The sequence below is a fragment of the Mesoplodon densirostris genome, chromosome 1 (genome assembly GCF_025265405.1).
Source record: "Mesoplodon densirostris isolate mMesDen1 chromosome 1, mMesDen1 primary haplotype, whole genome shotgun sequence".
Lineage (NCBI taxonomy): Eukaryota > Metazoa > Chordata > Mammalia > Artiodactyla > Ziphiidae > Mesoplodon > Mesoplodon densirostris.
In genome coordinates, this window is record NC_082661.1 from 88216755 (window position 1) to 88243604 (window position 26850).

At 38.5% G+C, this 26850-nt stretch overlaps 1 protein-coding gene across 1 annotated transcript; it reads right to left on the reverse strand.

The window, feature by feature from the left end:
* Window positions 1–13545: 13545 nt before the first annotated feature.
* Window positions 13546–20557, reverse strand: IL21 (interleukin 21). Its single transcript, XM_060088962.1, has 5 exons — window positions 20390–20557; window positions 20246–20281; window positions 15612–15767; window positions 13656–13733; window positions 13546–13569 (listed from the first exon to the last, which is right to left on the reverse strand). The coding sequence occupies exons 1-5, from the start codon at window positions 20555–20557 to the stop codon at window positions 13546–13548; spliced, it is 462 nt and encodes a 153-aa protein (XP_059944945.1).
* Between the last annotated feature and the right edge of the window lie 6293 nt (window positions 20558–26850).

Below are 26850 nucleotides of genomic sequence, written 5' to 3' on the forward strand. Positions count from 1 at the left end.
ACCTGCCAAGACTGACTCAGGAAGAAATAGAAAATATGAATAGACCAATCACAAGCACTGAAATTGAAACTGTGATTAAAAATCTTCCATCAAACAAAAGCCCAGGACCCGATGGCTTCATAGGCGAATTCTATCAAACATTTAGAGAAGAGCTAACACCCATCCTTCTCAAACTCTTCCAAACAATATCAGAGGAAGGAACACTCCCAAACTCATTCTACGAGGCCACCATCACCTTGATACCAAAACCAGGCAAGGATGTCACAAAGAAAGAAAACTACAGGCCAATATCACTGATGAACATAGATGCAAAAATCCTCAACAAAATACTAGCAAACAGAATCCAACAGCACATTAAAAGGATCATACACCATGATCAAGTGGGGTTTATTCCAGGAATGCAAGGATTCTTCAATATACGCAAATCAATCAATGTGATACACCATATTAACAAGTTGAAGGAGAAAAACCATATGATCATCTCAATAGATACAGAGAAAGCTTTCGACATAATTCAACACCCATTTATGATAAAAACCCTGCAGAAAGTAGGCATAGAGGGATCTTTCCTCAACATAATAAAGGCCATATATGACAAACCCACAGCCAACATTGTCCTCAATGGTGAGAAACTGAAACCATTTCCACTAAGATCAGGAACAAGACAAGGCTGCCCACTCTCACCACTCTTATTCAACATAGTTTTGGAAGTTTTAGCCACAGCAATCAGAGAGAAAAAGGAAATAAAAGGAATCCAAATTGGAAAAGAAGAAGTAAAGCTGTCACTGTTGGCAGATGACATGATACTATACATAGAGAATCCTAAAGATGCTACTGAAAAACTACTAGAGCTAATCAATGAATTTGGTAAAGTAGCAGGATACAAAATTAATGTACAGAAATCTCTGGCATTCCTGTACACTAATGATGAAAAATCTGAAAATGAAATCAAGAAAACACTCCCATTTACCATCGCAACAAAAAGAATAAAATATCTAGGAATAAACCTACCTAAGGAGACAAAAGACCTGTATGCAGAAAATTATAAGACACTGATGAAAGAAATTAAAGATGATACAAATAGATGGAGAGATATACCATGCTCCTGGATTGGAAGAATCAATATTGTGAAAATGACTCTACTACCCAAAGCAATCTACAGATTCAATGCAATCCCTATCAAACTACCACTGGCATTTTTCACAGAACTAGAACAAAAAATTTCAAAATTTGTTTGGAAAAACAAAAGGCCCCGAATAGCCAAAGCAATCTTGAGAACGAAAAACGGAGCTGGAGGAATCAGGCTCCCTGACTTCAGACTATACTACAAAGCTACAGTAATTAAGACAGTCTGGTACTGGCATAAAAACAGAAAGATAGATCAGTGGATCAGGATAGAAAGCCCAGAGATAAACCCACGCACATATGGGCAACTTATCTTTGATAAAGGAGGCAGGAATGTACAGTGGAGAAAGGACAGCCTCTTCAATAAGTGGTTCTGGGAAAACGGGACAGGGACATGTAAAAGTTTGAGATTAGATCATTCCCTAACACCATACACAAAAATATGCTCAAAATGGATTAAAGACTTAAATGTAAGGCCAGAAACTATCAAACTCTTAGAGGAAAACATAGGTAGAACACTCTATGACATAAATCACAGCAAGATCCTTTTGGACCCACCTCCTAGAGAAATGGAAATAAAAACAAAGATAAACAAATGGGACCTAATGAAACTTCAAAGCTTTTGCACAGCAAAGGAAACCATAAACAAGACCAAAAGACAACCCTCAGAATGGGAGAAAATATTTGCAAATGAAGCAACTGACAAAGGATTAATCTCCAAAATTTATAAACAATAAGCTCAATAGCAAAAAAACAAACAACCCAATCCAAAAATGGGCAGAAGACTTAAATAGGCATTTCTCCAAAGAAGATATATAGACTGCCAACAAACACATGAAAGAATGCTCAACATCATTAATCATTAGAGAAATGCAAATCAAAACTACAATGAGATATCATCTCACACCAGTCAGAATGGCCATCATCAAGAAATCTAGAAACAATAAATGCTGGAGAGGGTGTGGAGAAAAGGGAACCCTCTTGCACTGCTGGTTGGAATGTGAATTGGTACAGCCACTATGGAGAACAGTATGGAGGTTCCTTAAAAAACTACAAATAGAACTACCATATGACCCAGCAATCCCACTACTGGGCATATACCCTGAGAAAACCATAATTCAAAAAGAGACATGTACCAAAATGTTCATTGCAGCTCTATTCACAATAGCCCGGAGCTGGAAACAACCTAAGTGTCCATCATCGGATGAATGGATAAAGAAGATGTGGCACATATATACAATGGAATATTACTCAGCCATAAAAAGAGACGAAACTGAGCTATTTGTAATGAGGTGGATAGACCTAGAGTCTGTCATACAGAGTGAAGTAAGTCAGAAAGAGAAAGACAAATACCGTATGCTAACACATATATACGGAATTAAAAAAAAATGTCATGAAGAACCTAGGGGTAAAACGGGAATAAAGACACAGACCTACGTGAGAATGGACTTGAGGATATGGGGAGGGGGAAGGGTAAGCTGTGACAAAGCGAAAGAGAGGCATGGACATATATACACTACCAAACGTAAGGTAGATAGATAGTGGGAAGCAGCCGCAGAGCACAGGGAGATCAGCTCGGTGCTTTGTGACCGCCTGGAGGGGTGGGATGGGGAGGGTGGGAGGGAGGGAGATGCATGAGGGAAGGGATGTGGGAACAGATGTATATGTATGACTGATTCACTTTGTTATAAAGCAGAAACTAATAAAAAAAATAAAAATTAAATTTAAAAAAATAAAAAAAATAAAAAATAAAAAAAAGTAGAAGCAACAGAGGCCAGAATATTTGAGCCTTTACTAGGCTAGACCTGATGAGGAGAGCAGAAGCAGGAGATGAGAAAAGGTAAATAACACAGAATCGGTTAGAGCACTGAGACTCTATTGGGGAGGGCTATATTACACAGAAAATAATTGTAAACTTTCGAAAGGAGAAGGCAAGACCAGAGGCAGCTGGAAAAGATGATTTAACTGATGGGTTTAATTAACGTCCTGCAACCTCAAATCTTTCTTCTGTGGCAACTACTCAGAACACTTTTTGACCTATTAGGAAACTGAATTAAAATACAATTCAATGAGGCCAAGTTTGTGGAAAAGAGGTTCCCTGGTGAGCTATTCGTCTGGGAGAAATCCCCTAAGCAGCAGGAGGTGAATGGGAATTCAGCACAAGCTAATCTTCACTAGTGGCAGAATAAGTCTGAAAACAAGCTTCTGCATTGTCAAATGTGTACACACTTTACAAGGCACTTTTCTGTGCCTTGTTTTATTCTACCTCTGTGAGCAGCCTTTGATGTCAGAAGTGCTGGAATGATTATGACTATTTCACAGGTGAGGAAATCTGCAGTGTGTTTCTGGCTTCATCCTAAATGAAAGAAAGAGGATAGCAGTGTCCTGGTTAAAGGACACCTAAAGAGGACCCCGGCTAGATTAAGGTCACTTTCCCAGGAGCCAGTGGCCGGGCATTCTGCCTGTTTAAGGATGCTGCGAGCTCTTCTCTCGGCTGCTCCTATATGAGCAGGGCAGCAGCTAACGGTACCAGAGCAGGTTTCAATCACTCCTGTTCTTGTTCACACTGAGATCTCTAGGTCCAAGGAGAAATGGTCTTCCTGGTCCTGAAGCTTCTTTTAGAAATGATCTCAGCAGTGGAAAATCTTTGTAAAGTCCAGGACTGGAAGAGCTGAGAAAATGTTTCAGAGTTTCAACCATTTGCTTTTGTGTGGGGTGGGGTGACAGGTCCTGATGGTTTAGAATTTGGGTGTCTTGTATGTAATTGCATCGTTTCAATAGGTGGCAGCATGTCCTCTCCTTTAAAAGGTTGTCTTTTTAAAAGGGCATATTCAGTGAAAAGCTCTATCAGGAAATGAAGAGGTGCTAATGGTAATAAAAGCAAATAGAAAATGTTCCCTGTGACCCACCATGAACACATTGCTCATGGTCACAACTAAAGTCATTGATTCAGACTTTGATCGACCAGTAATAACTCCAAACCAAAAGTTGTATCATGACACTTCTACTTCAAATTCTAGTACAGTTTAGTTCTTTCCTCATCAGGGATGTAGCATATTGGGAAAGTTTTGCCAGATGACATTGAACTCTTTCCCACCCACCATGCTGTGAATGATCACACCTACCCTTCTCCAACATTCTGAGTGACCAGCTCCAATCTCTTCTCTCTTTTCAGGATTGCTTTCTCCGTCAACAGATATAAATGTTTTAATTCCACTCACAATGGCATTTCTCCCAAGGGACCATCCAAGGAATGGTTGATTTCAACTGAGGCAAAAAAGAAAGGGAGAGGCTTACTAGAAGCTTGAAATGCACAAACTGCCCTACATTCTAAGAATAAGACTATTCTTATCAGGAAAAATCTATTCTGTTTGTGGCATGGAGTGATGGCCGCCCTGGGGCAGGAGTAGTTTAGTAAGGAGGGGTAGCAGGTCCTCCTGGGATGTAGGACTTGTGAGTGCCTATTAGCAGTGTCATATTCTTGAATTTGAGAGGTGACTCTTTGTGCTACAAATCCGTTTATCTCCAAAATTGGGCTTTTGAGAATTAAATTGTGCCCCCCATAAAAAGGAGATAACCTATATAAAGTATATGTAATAAATATGTATATAATTATATATAATTACATTTGAACAAATATAACCTGAAACTACCTCGTTTTGATCATAAAATTAATCTTTGCCCTAAGCCTTCTTCTTAGTTAAAAAATAAACTTTTAAAAGAAAAAAAAAATCACTCTTACTGTAGTAGACACAGCTGGTGCCTGCCCAGCTAGCTATCCATGGATCCTTTTCATCAACTCTATGTGCCCATCCTATCTGTGCCCTTTGATGACATGGCACACTCAGAGGATGGCGCTTGGGCACTGGAGCAGCCTCACCTGTATCCTGAAGCTCCACAGACATAACGGGTGGTTGCAAAAGTACAAAAACGCAGTCACTGGCATTCCAGGCAGAACTAACAACTCTGAGGTGTAATTTATGCTCCAGGGAACCCTGCAGGATTAAGTTGAATCTGGGGCTTCCCCTGAATTTATATCCAGGCCTGAATTTCCCCATCCCAATCCTGCTTTCCCCACTCCCTTCCTGTTTTTTTTCACATTTCCTTGGTAAACCACTTGCACTGGAATCCTTGACTCACCTGGTTTTTTTCACATTTCCTTGGTAAACCACTTGCACTGGAATCCTTGACTCAGGTTCTACTTCTAGGAAAACCTGATAAAGGATACTTACTGCTTTTTCTTGTCTCTCTCTCTTCCTCTCTTTCTCTGTCTCTGTATCAGTCTCTCTCTCTCTGTCTCTCGCACGCGGGCATTCTTTCTTTTTTCTTTTGTAAGTTAGAATTGGGGGTTTTCTTTCTTTCTTTTTTTAAAATTTATTTATTTGTTTGTTTGTTTATTTATGGCTGTGTTGGGTCTGTTGCTGTGTATGGGCTTTCCTTAGTTGCGGTGAGCGGGGGCTACTATTCGTTGTGGTGCACGGGCTTCTCATTGTCGTGGATTCTCTTGTTGCGGAGCACCGGACTCTAGGTGCACAGACTTCAGTAGTTGAGGCACATGGGCTCAGTAGTTGTGGCTCGTGGGCTCTAGAGCTCAGGCTCAGTAGTCGTGGCACACAGGCATAGTTGTTCCATGGCATGTGGGATCTTCCCAGACCAGGGCTCGAACCCTTGCATTGGCAGGCAAATTCTTAACCACTGCGCCACCAGGGAAGTCTGGATTTGGGGATTTTCTTGAATTAAGATTATAGGGGAAAATCACACAGCAACTAAACTTTTCTCCTCCAAATCCATCTCTCAGCCTAATAGGAAGATGGTAACATGCTCAGAGCTAGTTTAAAAAGATAATTTTAAAGATGTTATTTGTAATTGAGGTACCACAACCTAGAATCTTCCTTTGTAGCAATTGCTAGGTTTTTCCTTCACTCTCCTCTCTATTTAAAATTGACTCTCATCTGCCTCACACATGCCCCGCCCACTTCTCCATAGCCGCTTTCTCTGCTTGTGTTTCTCCATAGCACTTTACCACCTCATTCAAAAGAGTAAAGGAAAACTAAAGAAAGTGAGAGAAATAAAATAATTTGTAACATGCAAGGAAGCCTTCTTGAAAAGAATAACATTTCATTATGAATGGGAAGGTAGAAAAAGACATCTTTAGGGATTCATAAGTGGGTTATGGATGCCTTGAATTTTCTATTTCTGTAAAGGGAGAAGAGATATCATATGGAAGAGTTTCAGTTGTGTGACTGGAAATCATCAAGATGTTTTATCTACCAGCAAAAGAACTGTAGACAATAAAACCCCACAAGTTTTCCTTAGAAAAATATTTTTGCTAACATTTTAATGATAAGTGGAATGTTTCCATTTTTATATTGGATTGCTGAAGGCCAATTTCAAAAATAAAGAAGAGGTGTGGGTATATCTGATAAGAGGATGGGGGGAGATTTGCAGAAAATACATGATACCCAAAAATCAGGGAGAAGCTATAAAGGAAAAAACCATTAGTACACTACTAGCCTAATAAAGAGAAAGCATACTGTGCATTGGGAATTAAAACCCAATGGGAGAACTCCAATTCCAACCATCACAGAACCCACCAATTCTTTCCACAAATATTTAATGAGTTCTTTCCATGTTCAAGGCATCGTTCTAGGTGCCAGATATATAGTAGTGAACAAAACAGACTAAATCTCTGTAGCACTGAGCTTACATTCTAGTGGGGGAGAGAGACAGTCAACAGAAATTATTAAAATATATATGTCCAGAGTGGTAAATGCTATGGAGAAAAATAAAGCAGGGGGTTTTGGGGTGGGGGTTGCAATTTAAAATACAGTAGTAGCCACAGAAGACCTGGTAGAGAAGATGACAGCTGAACATGGTAAGGAAGAAGGTGAGGCAATGGACCACATGGACATTTGGTGGAAGAGCATGCCAAAGGAAGAAACAGAAAGTGCAGGTGGCTTAGGTAGGAGTGTGCCCGGAGTGTTGGAAAAAGGAGAATGCCAGTGTGGCTGGAGTTGAGTAAGAATAGTGAAAATGAGGTTAGAGAGATGAGGGGTAGAGGGCACATGACCATGTAGCCCCTGTTGTAGGACTCAGGCTTTACCATGAATGAAGTATGAGCCGTTGGAAGGTTTTGAGCTGAAGGATGCCACATTGTGTTTAGTTTTTTTTAAAGGATCATTCAGGTTGCTCTATTGCAAATAGATTTTGATGAGGAGCAGGGACCAAAGCAGGAAAACTATTTAAGAAGGTATTACCATGTCTGGGTGAGAGATTGCAGTGGCCTCGATAAAGTGGGAGCTGGAGATGGTGACAAGTAGTTGGATTATAGAGGTATTTTGAAAACAGTTGTCATTATCACTGACTTTGGTGATAATTAAATTCAACATGAAAGAGAAAGAGAAATGTCAAGGAAAATTTCAATGCATAATCGTGTATTTGTGTTTAGTTCAATTACATAAACATTTGTTTTCTACTGTAGGTTATCTAGCACATATGAGGCACTGTGCTAGTGAAATGCAGTTCCTTCTGCCAAAGGGCTTATATTCTGGAAAGGGAAACAGACATATAAATCAATAACTTTGTGTACACCACACTAAGTCTAATAAACTATACTCAATTTCTGAAAGTGGGGAGAGATTAACACTGTCACAGAGATAGAGTAAGACAATGATGGAAGTCCTTCTAGAGGAAGTGATACCTATGTTGAATATTGATGGACACATGAGGGGTTTTCCGGTTGCTAAAGAGGGGGTGGAGAAGTAATATTCCAGGGAGAGGTCACTGCAAGTACAAAGACACAGAGGAATAAAACAAATGTGGTGTGCCTAGGGAAATAGAAATAAATTGGATTGGCTGGAATGTGAAGTTCAAGGTGAAGAGAGGCTGGGAGCTGAGGAGAGCAGATGATAAAGGATTTTATATACCCTGCTTCATGCCTGGGCTATCCAAAGGAGAGCCAGTGAAAAGTTTTAAATAAGGGAGAGTTGTGATCAGACTTAAGTTTTGTAAAATATCACTCTGGTGGCCATGCAGAGATGATTGGAAAGAGGAGAAGGCAAGAGGCTAGAAACCGAACAAAAGTTATTGCAACAATTGCTGAGAATCTGAATGAAGGCAATGGCAGAGGGAATAGAAAAGAAAGGTTGGACTTAAGAATTAGAAATAGCAAAGCCCAGTGGCAAATTGGTTATAGTGTATGAGAGAGAAAGCAGAGTCTTGGAGGCTGGCAGATGCGTTCCCATCAGTTAAGATTAGAGGACACTGTATTGTAGCATTATTTATAATAGCCAAGATATGGAAGCAACCTAAGTGCCTATCAACAGATGAATGAAGAAATATGGTACATATGGGCTTCCCTGGTGGCGCAGTGGTTGAGAGTCCACCTGCCGATGTAGGGGACATGGGTTCGTGCCCCGGTCCGGGAGGATCCCATATGCCGCAGAGCGGCTGGACCCATGAGCCATGGCCACTGAGCCTGCACGTCCAGAGCCTGTGCTCCGCAACGGGAGAGGCCACAACAGTGAGAGGCCTGCGTACCGAAAAAAAAAAAAAAAGAAATATGGTACATATATACAATGAAATACTACTCAGCCATAAAAAAAGATGGAATCTTTTTTTGCAACAGTCTGGGTGGACCTTGAGGGTATTATGCTAAGTGAAATAAGTCAGACAGAGAAAGACAGATACCATATGATTTCACTCAGATGTGGAATATAAAAAACAGATAAACAAGCAAACCAAAGCCAAAATAAATGAGCAAATCAAACCAAACACAAACAAACACATAGACACAGAAACAAGAGTAGTGGTTACTGGAGGGGAAAGAGCAGGATGGTGAGGGTGAAATGGATAAAAGGGATCAACTGTATGGTGACAGATGGAAACTAAATTTTTGGTGGTGAGCATACTGCAGGGTATACAGAAGTAGAAATATATTAGTGTACACATGAACCTTATATAATGTTATAAACCAATGTTACCTCAATAAAAATAAATCAAAAAAAGAAAATTTTAAAAAATAGAAGTGATAAACAAAGATCAGGGAAAGCTTTAAAACAAAGAAGGTCGTGGAAGTTGGGGAAAGTGATGTGATCAATTTTGGCATGTGAGATAAAGGCGAATCACCTGGAGGATAAAGATGGAAATCTCCCATTTGGGCCTAGAAATTAGCAGAGGGGAATAGCCTTTATTTGTAGATTTGGGGGTCAATGACATGTACAGGGATATTTTAAACAACAGGAACTTTTTTTACTGTTGAGGGAAAAGGTTTATAGTAAAAAGGTGGCTAAGGATAGAATCCTCAAGAACATCAGCGTCTAAGGGGAGACACAGGAAATCAAACTGACAACTGACACTGAGAATATATGGTCAGAGATGTAAGACAAGTAGCAGAATAAAGAGTAGCCTCCAAAGTCAAAGAGGGAAAAGAGATGGTGTAATCAAAAGTAACAAAGGTCATAATAAGACCAAGTAAGATAAGGATTTAGACACATTTGTGAGTTGTGTGAGTTGGAGGTCATTGTTGATCAGAGAAAGGACAATTTTAATGATACAGTGATAGGGTGTGGGATGGGTAGAAATCAGATTATAGTGGTTTGAAGTGGATAGGAGGTGAGGGAGTACAGACACGTGTATAGTCTACTCTTTCAATGAGCTTGACTTAGCCTGAATACCCAAACCCTCCCTCTTCCACATGAGGTGAGGCCATGCCCACACTAACCTGTGGACTAGAGTAGATGGAGCTAGATGTTGAAAACAGGTGAGTGTTTAGAGCTGAGAGGGAAGTGGGTAAGTGACTCCAGTAAGCCAGATAAGGGAGTTTGAAATGGTCCCCAAAAGGTAAGGGGCCGGGGCCAGTGTCTAAAGCTGGATTACGGGATCAAGACAGACATCTAGGTAGGGAGTTTGTAGGCAGGTCCTCGAGAAGAATGAGACTGTGTATGCTACTGGGTCTGCAGTTCAAGGGATTGATCAGGACTCCAGGCTCAGTGGGGAAGGAGGGAAACTAATAAACTGAGAGAATGGGAAGGGTGAAGGCCTAGTTGTCATGGCAAAGTCTCAGGGCAGATGTGGTAGAAGGAGGGCAGTTTGAGAGCAAAGAGACTAATAGGTGATGGTTTCTTATATATGAAGATTTCAGGCAGAAAATGGTTCCAGGTGCCATAGTCTGGTGCACGGCCATGGGAGTGGTCAGATGATGGGGTGAAAGATGCAGGCATTTGAAACTGAGGTACTCAAGGTTCTGGGAAGCTACAGTGTTGGTGGAATCCTCCTCAAGGTCACTGAAGTCACCCAGGATGATGGCAGAAATTGGATTCATGGAAAAGAACATGCCTAAGTCCTCAATGAACATAGAGGAGTGTCCAGGAGATGACAATCATCAAAAAAAAAGTAAGGGGACAGCAAAGCTAGATGGGATAAACTTCAAAGCATGAATGAGTTTTGCACAAGAGTGTGCATGTAATAGACATTGGGAAGAATATCTTCAACTGCTCTTGGAACTGCCATACATTTGGGAGGGCTGCAAAGGAAGTGGTGTCCTTGAGATAGGGACAGGACGTGGAAACTTCCATTTCAGGGAAAGTATGTAAGGAGAAAAGATTGTCTTTATCATATAAATGTAAAAACTTTATGCTCTCAGAAACTAAGGATCATCTTTTATTTTCTACTAAGACTGTTAAATTATAGGTTTCCAGGGAATCACAAAAGACAGTTGTACTGACTGGGTAGTATTTAATATGACCAGGTCTTAAATAAGAAGCCATGAACATAAACATTTAAAACCAAATATATAATAAATAATCATTAAGTTATAAAGTACATAGTTCATATTAAAACTAAATTCTCAGATGCAAATGTAAATATAACAGAGCAATAATATAGAATAATAATGCTATAATTTTGTGTCCAAAGAAGACACCTTCAGCTAAAATGCTAAAAATAATGATTAATTTTCCCTGAACTACCATGACCTACAGAAACCTTTCTTTCTTTCTCTCTTCCTTCCTTCCTTGCTTTCTTTTTTTCCCTCTTTCGTTCCCTTTCTTTCTTCCTTCCTTTCTTTCTTTCTTTTCTTTCTTTCTTTCTCTTTCTTTCTTTCTTTCTTTCTCTCTCTCTCTTTCTTTCTCTCTTTCTCTCTCTCTCTTTGTTTCTTTCCTTCCTTCCTTCCTTTTTTTTTTTTGGAACATTTCCCTTGTTCCTGCAGCAAGTGTTGCTACAAGTGCTGTTGAAATAATGTTGAGTAAATGATCCGATTCAGTAGAAAGTTTTACTCAGAAGTATGGTCAGATGTTCCTGTAAGAGTATCTAGAACTTTAGAGACTCACAGACACATAAAGCTCAAAAAAAGGCTGAATATTCCATAGAGATTAAGTCCAACCCTTATCCTACAGAAAAAGAAATGGAAACCCCAAAAATTTAAGCAAGTGACCACGACTTCACATCCAGTGAGATTTCAGGTCTCCTGTATCACCATCCATAGGTGAACAGCAGTGTTTATGGGTCAGCCTCAGATCTTCCGGAGGGCTGGCTAAGTCTTGAACACAGAGCAGTGAAGATGGAGCAGTTCGAGTCTCACTTCATCTTGTTTATTCTGATGCATTGCTTGCCAGGATCATTACCCGAGTCTTTAAACTCAGTTTAGTGAAGGCTCTTAGCCAACACCCCATTAAGTTAATTTTACTTTTAAGGTAGAATCTCTGGTCAAAAGGATTAGAACAGAGATTTTTAACAGTAGACACACCAAAATAAATACATTATTTTAAATATAAAGTCACAGTGTCAAAGAAGTCAACAACTATAAAGCCAGAAACAAGAAATAAGGACTCCATCTTTCCCAAGTCAATCTCGTGCCTGCTTTCCACTTTTATCCCAACAACCTGGTCTGATGCTGAGGCAGGCTTTAGATGCATATTATCATCATGATACACATATTTACACGATTCCTTTGTAATAACATTTAAATTTTTTAAAACAGAATACCTTGTTTCCAATGATAAAACATTTCATTGTGAGTTGAAATAATTTATTCCTAATATACGTTTTAGAACCATAAATTATCTGTACTTGTTTAAAAAAATATTTTTAAGTAGATCATCTTTGTTCTTAGAGCATAAAGCGTTTCCCATACAACATCCTTTTGCACACTCACAACCACTTTAACAATAAGAGATTCTCAAATAGCTTATAACATTCTAGTGAAAATTTTATTTTTCTAGCGTTTTTGACTTTATATTTAAATAAACTGCTGGAGTTGATATGAAATGGCAGTTAGATCAGGTTGCTTGTTTTTGCTACCCATGGTTGAAAGATTGGGATGCTTATGCAAAAATCTGGTTTCTACTAGGAGTCCTGAACTCCTGATTTGTCTCCTGATTTTGACTTTATATAGATGATTGAATTTGCCTTATGCAAAGCATACAAACGCAAAGTGTCTGTCAATTTTAAAAGTAGAAAGAAAGGAAGAAAGAAAGAAGGAAACAGACATTTGGCATTAATAACTCACTCCCATACAATCATTATAACAATTTGAGAAGAGAGCTACAAGACTTTTAAAATTTCTCTTTGGTTCCAGAAGATCGTCTAATGCATGTCCCTCTATAGATTTTAATTGCCACTTCCACAAGCTTAGAATGTTAGCTTATAAAGGGACTTGAGTTGGGGAAGGTACTAGTATACCCACTTAGAGAAAAAAAAAAGACCAAAAGGGTCTATTCCATAAATACATTCATATGTATAGTATTTAAATATTTTTGACAGATTCTAATAAGGAAGTCAGACTTTTTTGAGCCACCTGGTAAAGCTATCCCCCTGGTACATAAATAAATCATGTATTTATATGTTAGACATTCTGAGATAAAATAAAACCTCTTCAGATATAGATTTTAAACAGTTTTCATTTCCTCAAAAGAATAAACACTTCAACTTTGATTTTCACCCTATGCTTCTATATTTTTCAGATTGAGTGAAGGTATATAACCTTTTAAGTTATGATCATCAGAAACCTCATTCTTATCATAATCAAGATCAAGGTTAATAGAAGATCAATATATTCCCAAACTGTATTTTTAGTTAAAATTTTTAAGCTTCTCCAAGAAATGGCATAGTTGGTAGTAAGATAAAGTAAAAACTTTAGAGGTCATAGAAATCTATAACACAGGAAATCAGACTCGAATTGAGTAGAGAGTTTTTTCAAGTTGACCAAACACAGAGCATGTGGATCAAACTGAAGTATTGCATAGTGATTTTGGAGGAATAATCCTGACCTTGAACACTTATCTGAGTTTTTTCCCCCATCACTAATATATTGTACTCCTCCATTTGGAATACCAAGAACTGAGTTTCACTACTGTGTTAGAGTATGAAATATAGTGTCCAGCTTCAAGTGAGATCTTTCGGAACCTTCATATTCCGTGTGTTCTAGGAGAGATGCTGATGAATCATCTGTGGAAATAGAATACCATGAGTAACATCAACATAAGAAGCAATCTGGATAAAGATGAAAGTCAAATATAATTTAAGTTATATACCTTTTGGATGAGTGATTTTAGTCTTTCTAGGAATTCTTTGGGTGGTTTTTTCTCATAAGAATCACATGAAGGACATGTCTAGAAATCAATGAAAGAGTAATAATCTTCTTTAAAACTTTTTTCCTATTTAATAAAATGTTCATTCAAATTTTATGTTTTCCAATTAGAGACATAAATCATGTTCACTGAAAAAATTTGAGAAGCACATAAAATTGTTCAGAAAATAACAATGAGAAAAATCACTTGTAATCCCCTCATTAGAGATAACCACTACAGTGTTTTGATATGTATCCTCCCAGTAATTTTTTTCTTTGCATTTGTGTTATTTACACTGGCTATTAATTTGCCTTTGTTTTAACACAACATAACACAAGCATTTCCTACATATTAAATATTCTTGAAAAATATATCCCATAATGTTTGCTTTGTATTCCTACATAGGATTGAAGTATTACTATTTTTGGACATGTAGATTGCTTCTGACTTTTCACTGTTGTATACAATACTGCAATGGACATCTCTGAGTAATTTTTCATGTACATCTTTATTTTATTTGATAAATTACTAAAAGTAGAATTACTAAATTAAAGGGATAAAAAAATTTAAGGCTTTTGATATACATTATAAAACTGTTTTACCTCTATTCACATAGAACATTCTTACCATTATTGTGCACTGTTAAAAATTTTAATTAAAAAAAATAGGATTTCCTATCTTAACTTGCATTTATTTGATTATGAAGAGATTAAACAATTCTTCACATGTGTATTGCCCACTTATATTTCTCTTTTTAAAAAATCCTTGGTTTATGTTCTTTACCCTTATTCCTGTTGAGATACCAAACACCAGGCCATTGCTTGCTGTTTAGCATCTCTAATGCTGGTTTGATGTTGTGGTGAGAGATATTTGACTGAAAGATAAGAGATATAAGTTCTAATTCTCATTCTGGCACTTAATATTTGTGGAGCTTGGGACAAGTCACTTAATATCCTTGGTCTCACTTTCCCATCTATCAAATGAAGGTGCTTAACTGGATAATTCTATGTTCAGTGCCAATATTACCATTTTATGGTCTTTGATATTGGGTTTCAAAGACATGCTCAACTCTTTTCTTCTTTGAGGAAAGTTTTAGAGGGATACTTTTCACATTGCAACCTGGTCAAGCAATCAAAGGATATAAAAATCATTTTGATATTGTAATTAAGATTTCATTTGAATCACATGTGAAATTCCTTAGAGGAGAGAGAACTGATAGAAAATTTTCTAGTAATTTATCTTATGTGTTTATCCACTGGTTTTGATTAATGCCTGAATTACTCATGAGATTATCTGCATTGCTCATGAGTTTGCATAAGAGGAAATATACAAGAGGTTCTCAGGGCCCACAAGGCTAGGGATTATTGAAATTCCCCAGCCAAATAATGGGGTCTACCCATTCAAATGTAGTACTGACTCTGCAATTGTACAGGACAGTAATAATATTCTTTAAAAGAGGAAGGCAAAGTTTGAGATTTATCCTGGTGTCTTGTAGGCTACCTCTTTTCCTTCAGGAAGACTAGGATCTAGCTCCTGTTAATAAGGATACAAGTTATATGTGATCATATAATGAGAGCAGAATATTTTTTAACTCTTAAGTCACAATTGGATTCTCTGCCTAATGACTTCCTCACCTTGAAAGCTATATTAATTATTCCAGCTACCAGGGGCTGTTAGCAAATTCTAATTGGATTTCTGGACACTTTCAAGTTTGTGGACTAAGAAGAGGTGACCTTTGCTTCTCAAAACACACTCTATATGATAAGGTATAACATGTAACTGGAAGGAAGGCACTGGAGGCTCTGGCTGCCTGTGTTTCTGTGTGTGCATGCGTGTGTGTGTGTGTGTGTGTGTGTGTGTGTGATGTAATAGATATAGTTAATAAGTACAAATAAGTTAGATGACAAATGACAGTCTTACTAGTTCATGTTTCTGTCTTTTCCCTGCATTTGTGGGAGGTAGTTTCCTCTTCAGCTGTTTAGTTAATATCTTAATTATCTTTTCATTGTCTCCGGTATTTGCTGACTTTAGTTGGACCTTCTGAAAACATGAAAAAGCCAACCGCTCACAGTGTCTCTGAAAGAGAAATAATTTGTATAGATGTTAATGAAAGTTATTCAGAAAGTAAAAATGACCTTCCCAATCCTCTTTTCCTACTTCTACTGCAGTGTCTTGGGTCACATCATTTTAGCAGACAAATGAGGAATGATTTCATGTCCTACTTAATCTTTGGGCTAAAGAGCAGACTCTTGTGATATAAAATTTCCCCATGTTAGGGGAGAGAGGACATTTCCCTGTCTCACAGACAAGAGGGAGCTTTGCTTTGCCACAGTTCTTTATTCCTAATGTCATTTTGAGGTCTGGGTGTTGGGCAGGACTTGGTATTTCATAAGGGAGAGTTAGTTTGGTTTTAGAACACACTTTATGAATTATGAGGCTCTAAGAGACTGTGACTGGTGGCAGCTTTGGGTGAGTTACGCTGTAGTCTGATTAAGAATCGTTTCATTTGTCTTTTGTTTCTCTCTGCAATGTATGTAGGAGTATCTAACAATGACATACATGTCTTGAGCAGCACCTTATCCTGTACAATGCCTGGCATAGTGTCTTGTTGCTAGTGAGTGCTCAACAAATATTTGTGGAGTGGACAAATGAAGTAAGTGAGTTAAAGCCCCTCCTTTGGGGAAAGGAAGTGGGTGCCTACCTCTGATGGCACATTCCACGCCTAAGATTCAGTACACCTGCTGTAGACCATGCGTGACTTTTCTAAAATCCTATTCACACTCTTGAGTCCATTAGGGTGGGATCTGCCTGAATCAAGAAGTCAAGGAACAGAATTTGAGACATGCCTCCCCCCCGCAATGGGCAGGAAGACTGTCCCTTAGAAAGTAAGAGTAATGTCTCAGAGCATGGAGAAGTGGGCAGATCGAGGATCAAAAACTTGACTCTTGCTTTAATCAAATAACCAGTGACTAGTGAATAAGCCATAATGTTAGAAGTTGAACTGAAAATGAAATGGAATTTAATTGGAAGAACAAAATTTATACTGATTTGTTGAAAACATTTTAATGCTGATCTAAGAACTTGTATCCAGGTTACTTTTTTCTTTCAGCAAATGTCGGTATATGATGCTATCCACCACCCTAAAGTTGCTATATCTTCATTTCACCGGTGTATATGGAAGTTACTGCCATATATACAGAAGCCTCAATTTTTCTCAGTTCCTACAAGGGCCGTCCTATATACAACAATATTACCTGAGTCTCCCCATGGACAATCAGCTGAAAATAGCATCTGGCCTGCTTTGCATTTTCCAACCTATATGCTTACCCATTATGAATGTTGATTAATAACATGCATCTTTAAGACACAACCCCATCAGATTTGCTTTGCATACATGGCCACAAGCCAAGAACCAGCTTATCTGGTTTCCTTATATCAGAGCAGCTTGCCTCTCATAAGGGCGAGATAGTGTCCTTTACATATGTTTGCCAAAATGCTTATTTAATAGAAACTATATATAAATGTTAATTATAGCACTTTTTTTTCCTTGAAAACCACATGTTCATGTTTGTTGAAGTTTTTTCTTTTCTCTTCTTTTTGACCACAACCGGCTTAACTTACTGGAAAAAAATAATATTCATATTTAAAGAGGTAAATTTTCCAGCTGAAACTGAAAACACTAACTGTTTCATCCGTGATGATCTGAGAAACCAACATTTCTCACAGAGACCCATTTTGCTGAGTTAACATTTACATGTGGATGTTGAAAGAAAATTAGGTTCCGAAGAAGTATAGGGGCCTACCAAATGAACTCCCTTGAGACAGGTATCACCAAGAGTGGTCAAGACAAGCAAGCAAAGATTTTGCACCTGAGAAAGCCTTTCTGAAAACCTCTGAATGGCATCTGGACACCAGTGCCTGTACTGATGGAGCTGTGCTTTCTCTCCTGCCCTTCCTTGTTCACCTGTGTCAATAGCCACTGGAATTTTGCTTTGTGCTTTCTGCAAGCAGCAGAGCTATCTCTGGCAATCCGTGGTCCAGGACAAATACCTGCTGGATTTGGCTTCAGATGCACAGTAAAGGTAGCCTCAATAAGGAAAAGAAGCAAAGGAGCTGTTCTTCTCAACTGCCTTAAGGATGTGTTGAGGAGAGGAGTAGAGAGATTAACTTCGATTCAGGCAGCTTAGGTGTCCTGTCACTCAGGATGACCCCAAGTTCATGTGCAGCACTACCATCTGGGAGCAGAACCACTGTTTTCCTTTGCTGTGCCTTGCAGACTCAGAGGGCAAGGCTTTGTTTCCCTCATCCTTTAACACCTGGAAACATGAAGAGTTATCTGTCCTACATTAGTTTTGCAGAATCAAGGCAGCAATAAGGAAATCAAAAGCAAGAGTAATAAACCACTCTTCTTTTCAGCTAGTCAAGTGCTGCTTTTGCAAGGAGGTGCACTTGGCTTTGTTGATTTGCAATTGAATATTTGAAAATATTTGCTTCCTTACAATTTATTTTTGACCTACTTACTTTTCTTTCTTTTTTCTTTTTTTTTTTTTTTTTTTTTTTTTGCAAAGAAATCTCTGGCCATTCACACTAGGAAGTCTTGCTAACTGGGTAAAATTACCTTTGTCCTGCATACAAACTAGGTTTATATCAGGGTTCCTCAACAGTGGCACTGTTGACATTTTTAGATGGCTAATTCTTGGTTGTCAGGACTGTCCTGTGCATTCTAGAATGTTTAGTAGCATCCTTGGCCTCTACCTACTAGATGCCAATAGAAACCCCACACACACAATTGTGCCAACTAGAAATTTTTCCAGACAATGCCAAATGTTCTCAGAGGGCAAAATCACCATCAGATGAGGACCACTGATTATATGATTAGGAAGAAAAAGAAAGATGCCTGGTGAGGCCAATTAACAACCTTAGATTATCACTATATATCAACATTTATATGCAACATTTAAATGAATTTATTTTCATTAAACTTGTTAATCTTTTTAACTCTTTATAGATTCTGCTTTGATGCTAGCCCTAAAAAACTTGATATAATGCTACTGTGGCCTTGAACTATTTTCTTCTCTCCTGGGTTTGCCTGCCAGCATAGCTTAAAGATCTTAGTAATACCATTATTCACTTGTATCATAGCCAACATTGCTTGATCAGATTATCAGATAGATACAGTGTCACTGAGACAAAATCCTGTCATTATAAGGTAAAAAAAAGATCTCTCTTTAACAAAGGATATAAAGGAAGTACCCACTGGATCAACTCAAGTTAGAAAGCGGGATATCTTATTTTGCAAGTTAGAGACTGTAGCTAAGAATCTCCCCAAAGGACTCTAACCACAGCAGTTAGACAAAGGGCATGAGATGCTAAAAAAGATATGTTTTGATAATTAGGGCATTAAGAAATAGTCTTACTTGTTGGAAAAGTCTTTCCAATGAGCTGAATGTGCTACTTTCATTTTAGGTATTGCTTATTAGAAAAGGACCTAGTAAATGAGAGTGGTTAGGTTCAGAGCTAGAGAGTGAATTTTAGAGAAAAGCAATAGTTGTGACTCATTCACTTTCTAAACTTCTACACATAGTCATTTACGATAATTGTTTTCTTTGCAATGTATCTTCATAAGTCTCCCCTTTGTAGTGTCCTAATTACTGGTAACACTTTTATAGTTATTCTAATTTATGCAGTTAAAGATCTGTGACAATGAAAACATTTCCCCCAATTGTGTTTATATCCTCAGGGTACCAAACCTGAAGACTAGATCGAAGTTACCAAGGAAAAGATCAGCACATAGCACACTTGAACTGTATGCTAGGATAGGCCTCTTCTTTCTGGGACCTAATGGATTTAAATGGCTTAAGAGAACAGGATGAGTTGTTGAAAACCGTCCTTTCAAAAGACCTCACCGAAGGCCAAAGACAAGACTCATTGAGGCCAAGGTACATGGGAATTTTATTCTAAAGGATGGCCTTGATTTCCACACTACCATTCTTCCATGCTGTGCTATAATGTATTCTTTCTTTCTTTCTTTCCTTCTTTTTTTATTCCTTCCTTTCTCTCTTTGTCTCCCTTTCTTCCTTCCTCCCTTTCTTTCTTTTTTTTCTCTTTCTTTCTTCCTTTCTAGTTATTAAAAGGTGAATTCTGCTTCTGTGGTATGTGTCTATATTTCATACATAGGTTTACAAAGAGGGCTCAAGAACTTTCATGCACAAGGATTCTTAAAATGTAATTAGTTGGTCATTGTTCAGAAAATGATCATAGTGTAGATTTATTTTCTAGTTTTGTTATTCTATCTCAACAATACTACTTGAGAATACTCTTAGAGATATTTGGAGATAAAAGTATATTTTATAAGTTATGTAGTGTTTTATTGGTTGGCTTGTTGGTGAACCGATGAATATTTGAGCAAAATAGAAATAACTACGTTACCAATTATTAAACCCCAAAATTCATTGAAATTAAGTACATTTCTAACTAATCATGTTAATGCCTCTCTTAATTGGATTTAAAAACATGTCAAATTTATTTTCACAAATAAATTCAACTGGTCTTACCTTTACATCTTCTGGAGCTGGCAGAAATTCAGGGTCCTAGAGCAAAAGAAAATTAGTTCTGAGTTATTTATATAAGTCAAAAAGCTCCTTTTATAGTAATTGAAGAATATTATTTAAATTTTGTTGTGACAAATATGGCCTTACCAAGTCATTCACATAGTTTTTCAGCTGATCAACAATATCTATAAGTTGATGCAGTCTAAGCAAGAGGCGATCTTGCCCTTGGAAGCTTGATTTATGGGCCACTGTCCCTGAGAAGAGGACCATCAGGCAGATGACTATTCTCTCCATGTTGCCAGGTCTGGATCTCATAAGTGCTAGTAGAGCAAGACCTTGGTCTCAGTTTTCACTTCAGTTTGTGAACAGGCTGTCAGTAAAGCTATCTATTTATTCATCCTTCAGGGAGAGATAAAGCCCTCCCATTGCAGCCTGGAAATCTTTGTAAAATGGATGAATGTGAGTAACTCTTTTTTCTTTTCCACTGGCTAGGTATACGTGTGCATGTGCTAATGCGCGGGGGCAGGGATTGATGGAGTCAACGAAATGTGCCCTATCTGCATCTTAGACAGGAAAAAGAGAGAAATGGGTGAATTCCAATTTTCAGCATGAATCAAGAAGTGTGCACGGTAAATAATAGGTACTACAAGACTTCAAAGAAGTAAACAAAATACTTTGATGTCTCCTTCTGTGCCTCCCTGGCATCTTACCTGTTCTCCCTGACAGTCATAAGGGCACTTCAATAATGAGTAAAGTGGCAACATGTGCTTTCTTGCAGGACTTTTTCTTATGGTAGTAACTAGGCTTTTTGACTGAAATCATCCAGTATTCCATCATAAAGGTAGGAGGAGAGCTACCTTTTAGGAAATTTTAAATATCAGGGGTATTTTCCAAATTAGCAAGAATATTTTAGGTTCTTAATCAGGTTAAATGGCTTAAAGTAGAATGTGCTCCAACTCTTCTCCAAAGCATCTTTAAGTAACATTAATCTCAGCTTCTAACATTTTACTTAACAATCTGATTATCTTATCCCCCAATGAAGATCTCACTCTACATTCATTCAAAAGAAAGAGAAAAAAGAAACTCTGTAATGTCTATCTCTTCTATATAATGCATCAATTAAATGAATGAAAAGTGCTAATACTCATTCCTCTCTAAACCAAAATTTTATTTCAAAGAGCAAAATCCAAAAATACCCATAAGTGACTCTTTTTCTCTTCGAGTAGTGTTACTTATTATTTTCTCTGGGTATGAACAACACATTTCTAACTATGACAGATAGAGGTTAATAAAAAACTCAAAGTCCAGAAGTGGTTTTACCATCCTCCTCTCTGCTGCTTCTCCTCTCCCTGCTACTCTTCACTCATTTGAGAAAGCTGAATACGATATTCCAGAAACATAGAAGTAGTATTGTAGCATAGTCAACTTAGGACTTACAAATAAAACTCTTGACTATAGATTTTATTTATCCATTTATTTCTTCATCTGTTTCATCACAAGCTTACAGCCATACTTTTTTCTAAAATGTTATCTGGCTAAGATAAATTGGACTTTGGACTTGATTTGCTTTGAAGGTTGTTTGTAATCTTTTTACCCTAAAATAAACATATCAAGAGTATCCAGGTTTTGTCTTAAAGAGTAGATAAAAACTCCTACCAAAGATCAAGAAGTCCTCCCTATAATCATTAAATTCCATAGAGGAGGGTTCATGTGTAAACCCATGAAATACATATGGACTTGGGGTTGCCACTTGGCACCTTAACATTGCCTACATTACCTTTGTGCATGCTTTCTTTATCTGCTAGAGAGATGTGGGTCTCCTTGAAGACACTAACCACAGTGTTTAAGAGCTCAATTTCTAAAGCAAAGTGCTTGATTTCAAATCCAGGCCATAACAATTAATTGTACATATGACCCTGGATATGTTATTGCAAAAAGAAGGTAAGTATAGAATCTAATCATAGGGTGTGACGAGGCTTAAATAGACATTCCAAGTAAAAGGGCCAAGTACAGCACACAGTAAAATCCCAGAAGATTTGTGTGCTGACCGTGGATGAGGGTAGAGAGGAGAATTTATAGAAGCCTGGAGACTCTAACTGATTCATGGAAGGAAGAACATGGGCAGGTCATCCAAAATACAAGGGTGTTCCTGTACTGGTCATAAAAAGGTCAAAAGTCTTTGGTGCTGCTTAGAGAGAATCACTCATCCCGACTCTGGAGTGCCTCACCACCACCCTAGACACCCCAGTTGCTCCCTGAGACCTCCCAGACCTCTACAATCCATCAACCAGCATGCCAGGATCTCCAAGGTCCGACTCTAGCCTTAGGACCCAAGAGCTTTCTGAGTCAGATCCCCTGCTTTAAGTGGCATTTCAGTTGTTAAGCATTTTGAATATCACTGCTGGTATAGTAGGATGAATAATGGCACCCCAAAGATGTACACACCCTCATCCCTGGAACCTGTGAATATGTTACCATCACAGGTAACAAAAGGGACTTTACAGATGTGATTAAATTAAGGATCCTGAGATAATCCAGATTCTCCTGGGTTATCCGTGTGGCCCAATATAATCACAAGGGTCCTTATAAGAGGAAGGCAGGAGTGTCAGAGTCAAAGAAGATGTGATGCCAGAAGCCGAGGTCTGAGTGATATGGGGCTAGAAGCCAAAGAATATAGGTAGCCTTTAGAAGCTGGGAAAGATGGGGAACAAGTTCTTCCCTAGAGCCTCCAGAAAGAATGCAGCTAACACCTCAATTTTAGCCCCATGAAGCTCATTTTGGACTTCTGAAATCCAGAACTGTATAATAATGAATTTGTGTTGTTTTAAGCCACTGATTTAGTGGTAATTTGTTACAATAGCTATAGGAACATTACACACCTAAGTATGGAATTTTTACTCTTGGAAGAAGGGTGGGAAAGAGAGGAAAGGGTGATAACGAGAGAACTAGTAAAGGCTGGAATTTGGTTTGTTGGGCTTCGGGGGGTGCAGGTAGAGGGGACAAGGAATCATGAATAAGAGAGGGAAGTAAGATTAGTGTAACTACCATGGGGTATGGGATATTAGGGAGAAGAATGTATGATGAGGACTTTCCTGAAAGTCTGGGTGTATTATAACAGCTTCTTCCTGGCACTGAGAAGGCTTGCTCAGGAGTGACAGTGTGTTTCAAAGTGATGGAACCCAATTTGCATTGCACTTGAATTTATCACTGTGTTGAGACGGAACTTAGGGTGGGAGTAAAGAGGCTCAGATTTACTTGAGTTATGTATTCTGCTTAGAAATACTAACTTATTGCTACCTTTGCAGCATCATTTCATTGGGGTGTTAATGTATTTTTACTCTTTAAATTATAATCTTTTTATTATTTAGATTCAGTCAGTCCTGCCGTTAACACTTGTAAGGAAAATGAGAATTTATTTCACTGCGACTAATATACCAGGGCACAATTTGAGTATAACAAGAATTTTGTGTTTCCTTATATGCGATTTTGTCTGCAAGAAATACTAGGTGAATGCAGAATCCTGCATCCAACCGAACCGAGCCATGTAGAAATGTACAAAATGTACACACACTTCAAACACCCACCAGTCACCTCAGTTTACTGCGTGTGTGATGAGCCCCACCTGTCCACATCTGGTGTTCCATCCTGGGAACCCCCTGTTGCCATTTCTCAATAGCTGGTGTCTGCAACTTCCACGAACAAACTTCAGGTCTTTTTCTAGGTAAAATGCCATATTTATTGTAGTATTTATGTGTTTCTTAACCATTTAACATGTGTAAGACTGCTGTCTTTTTTATTAGGTTCCTGTCATCTTTTTAATGTGTCACTGACAAAGTTTTAGTGTTGTGCCCCTAATCCCATTTCCCCCATAAGCTCTGTGGCTGTTATTGTGCGATTTTATATAGTGTAGTTGGTTTTTAGAAAAGTGTATGTCACAGTGTATCGGAACTGACTGTATTTTGTCTGGAAGTGTCACACTTAAGTCTCAACAGCATCTAGTTACATCCAGGTAAAGAGCAAGACTAGGATAAAGGATTTATTCCTAAGAAGGGAGAGGAAAGGGGGACGAGGGAGGAAGGCAGAAACAATGAAAAACAAACTCTTTCTTTCTTATTTTTACACATGGCCTATCTGAGCTCAGATTTAAAAAACCCTGGTGGTGCTGCTCCTCCCCTGGCCCCTCCCCATTAGCACAGGGGAGCTCATCTTGGCCTCCATGAGCCTCCTGAAATTATTTGCAAAATTTTGTGTTTATGTTTGTGGGAAGAAGAAAACCTTAAATTTCATTCTCTTCTCAAAGGAAATATCAGGCAGCTGCTATTTTTGTTTTCTAGGTTCCAGAGACTTCTGTGAAGGGCAGTGCGATCCACACTCCTTCAGCACGTCCACAGCACTGTGCACAAGAGTGACAGCTCCAGACTTTCTGTACAGGACAAGTGAAGGGACAGCAGTCTGGCTGAAGTCACACTTGTGTAGTAAGCACCCTGCTTTTACTTAGCTTCCATGTTTATTTGGTACCTTGGAGAGAGGTGTTGGGTTCTGCTAGATGTCTTCTTTCCAGGAAGATAACCCAGGTCATCACCATGAAAGCATGAAACTTTAGTCACCCACCCGAGGGGATTCGTGGACGTATTTCAAGAATTTCTTGAATGGACTGTGCTTATAGACCCCCTGGTCAGTGTAGGAAGGAGGCCAGGGCACTGAAGGAAGGCTTCCAGCAGGGAGAGCAGGCTGAGGGTGAGAGGAATAAAGGGAAGGAGGGGTTGAAGTCTGAAAATGAATGCTGCTAGGTCATGGGGAAAGATGTGCCAGGTCTAAAACAGTGCTGGTTACTCTTTGCACCCAACTCTTCTGCTCTGTCTATACAGCTCTTCCTTGTGACCACTGGGTGTCAAATACTCCCTTTCTGCTTTCACTTGCTTTGGCCGCTCATGGGTAGAATTAGATGTCCTGCCTGGCACACTCTGCAAAGAGAGACCTCCGGTGTTTAGAGTGATATATGTTATTATAATATGTGCCACTCTGACATGCCAAAGGTATTCAAACAGGTGGCTTGTCTATAGACAGCTATGACACCCATCAATGAGGCTAGAGATCAGATGTCCATCATTCCATGACCATCAGGCATAAAGGATGGAGAAGAAGAACCAGAAGATCCAAACTGTCCACCCAAGTTCCATCCTGACCCCACAGCACGAGATGTGACAAGTTCCACTGGACTCAAGGCCTGCACCTGTTTCCTTCCCTAGGGTGAGGGGCTGCTAAAAACATCTTCTGTCTTGACCTTGCAGCTCCCAACACATGGTCATGAAAATAAAGAAGTACACCATTGGCCTTTGCTGTGTCCTCTTCCTAAGTTGTCTGCTGAGTTCCTCATTCATAGGAACCTCCTCCTCACGTTCTCCAAGGGGCAGCGTCAGGATCTCAGAGAGAGGAGTCTGCAGGTTGAATGCCACCTTCATTCTGGACAGTTATTTCTGTTTCTAGGGATGAGGATCATTTTTTGGAAAATCACTACTTTTCATCGTTGTATTTACAAAACTAATACATGTGTGTCATAAAACAAAGAATTTGAAGAACATATAATTGTGTAAAGTAAAAAGCAAAATTTTAAATTGCTCTCTTTTCTTCCCTAATTTTCACTTGCTGGGGGCACTCTTGAGAGTTTACAAAGTATTGTTATAGACTCTTTTCCTATGTACTTAGAACAACAGAGAGGAATAGATATAGATACATACATATTGAAGGAAGTAGAATTATAAATGGACATAAAGAAGTATAGAAAAAGAAATATAAAGATATAGAAAAAATGTGCTTTTTTACATAAAAATTTAATCTTACCATACATATTCTACAATTTTCCTTTTTCACTCAACAATATGTCAGAGACAGCAGTCCATACAGTACTCACACAGGGCTATCTCATTTAAATAGGTAGATTGATATTCCATTGTATAGCTGTATTATGATTTATCTATTTATAACCCTGCTGATAGACTTTAGAGTGTTTCCAATTTTTATCTCCTACAAACAGTGCTGCAGTGAACATCCTTAAACATCTATGTCTTTAGCATATGTGAACTATATTTCTTTTAGGTACATATCCCACATTTCACGTCCTGAGTGGAAAGATTATATCCTTTTAAAAATTTGATAGAAACTGCCAAATTGCCCTCTGACATGTCATACCAGTTTATATTCCCACCAGCAAAAGAGTCTCCTTTCCCACTCCATTCTCACAAACACATTTTTTATAAATACTTTATTCATTTTTAATTTTTTTAATTAATTAATTCATTAATTGGTCGCATCGGGTCTTAGTTGCAGCAGGTGGGCTCCTTAGTTGCAGCTCACCAGCTTCTTAGTTGTGGCATGTGAACTCCCAGTTACGGCATGCATGTGGGATCTAGTTCCCTGACCAGGGATCAAACCCAGGCCCCCTGCATTGGGACCACGGAGTCTTATCCACTGTGCCTCCAGGGAAGACCCTCATAAACACTTTATATTGTGAATATTTTAGATGTTTGCCATTATGCTAAGGCAAAAAAAATTAGTATCCTATCATTGATTTGCCTTTCTTTGATCAATAATTAAGTTTGGCATATTTC

What these genes read in the sequence shown, in the direction of transcription:
- IL21 (XM_060088962.1), bottom strand. Translation starts at nt 20,557, where the DNA reads ATGAGATCCAGACCTGGCAACATGGAGAGAATAGTCATCTGCCTGATG. An exon ending in AAAACTATGTGAATGACTTG is followed by an intron (nt 20,282 to 20,389) that starts GTAAGGCCATAT and finishes CTTTTGCTCTAG; the next exon opens with GACCCTGAATTTCTGCCAGC. An exon ending in CAGCTCCAGAAGATGTAAAG is followed by an intron (nt 15,768 to 20,245) that starts GTAAGACCAGTT and finishes TTTCTCTTTCAG; the next exon opens with AGACACTGTGAGCGGTTGGC.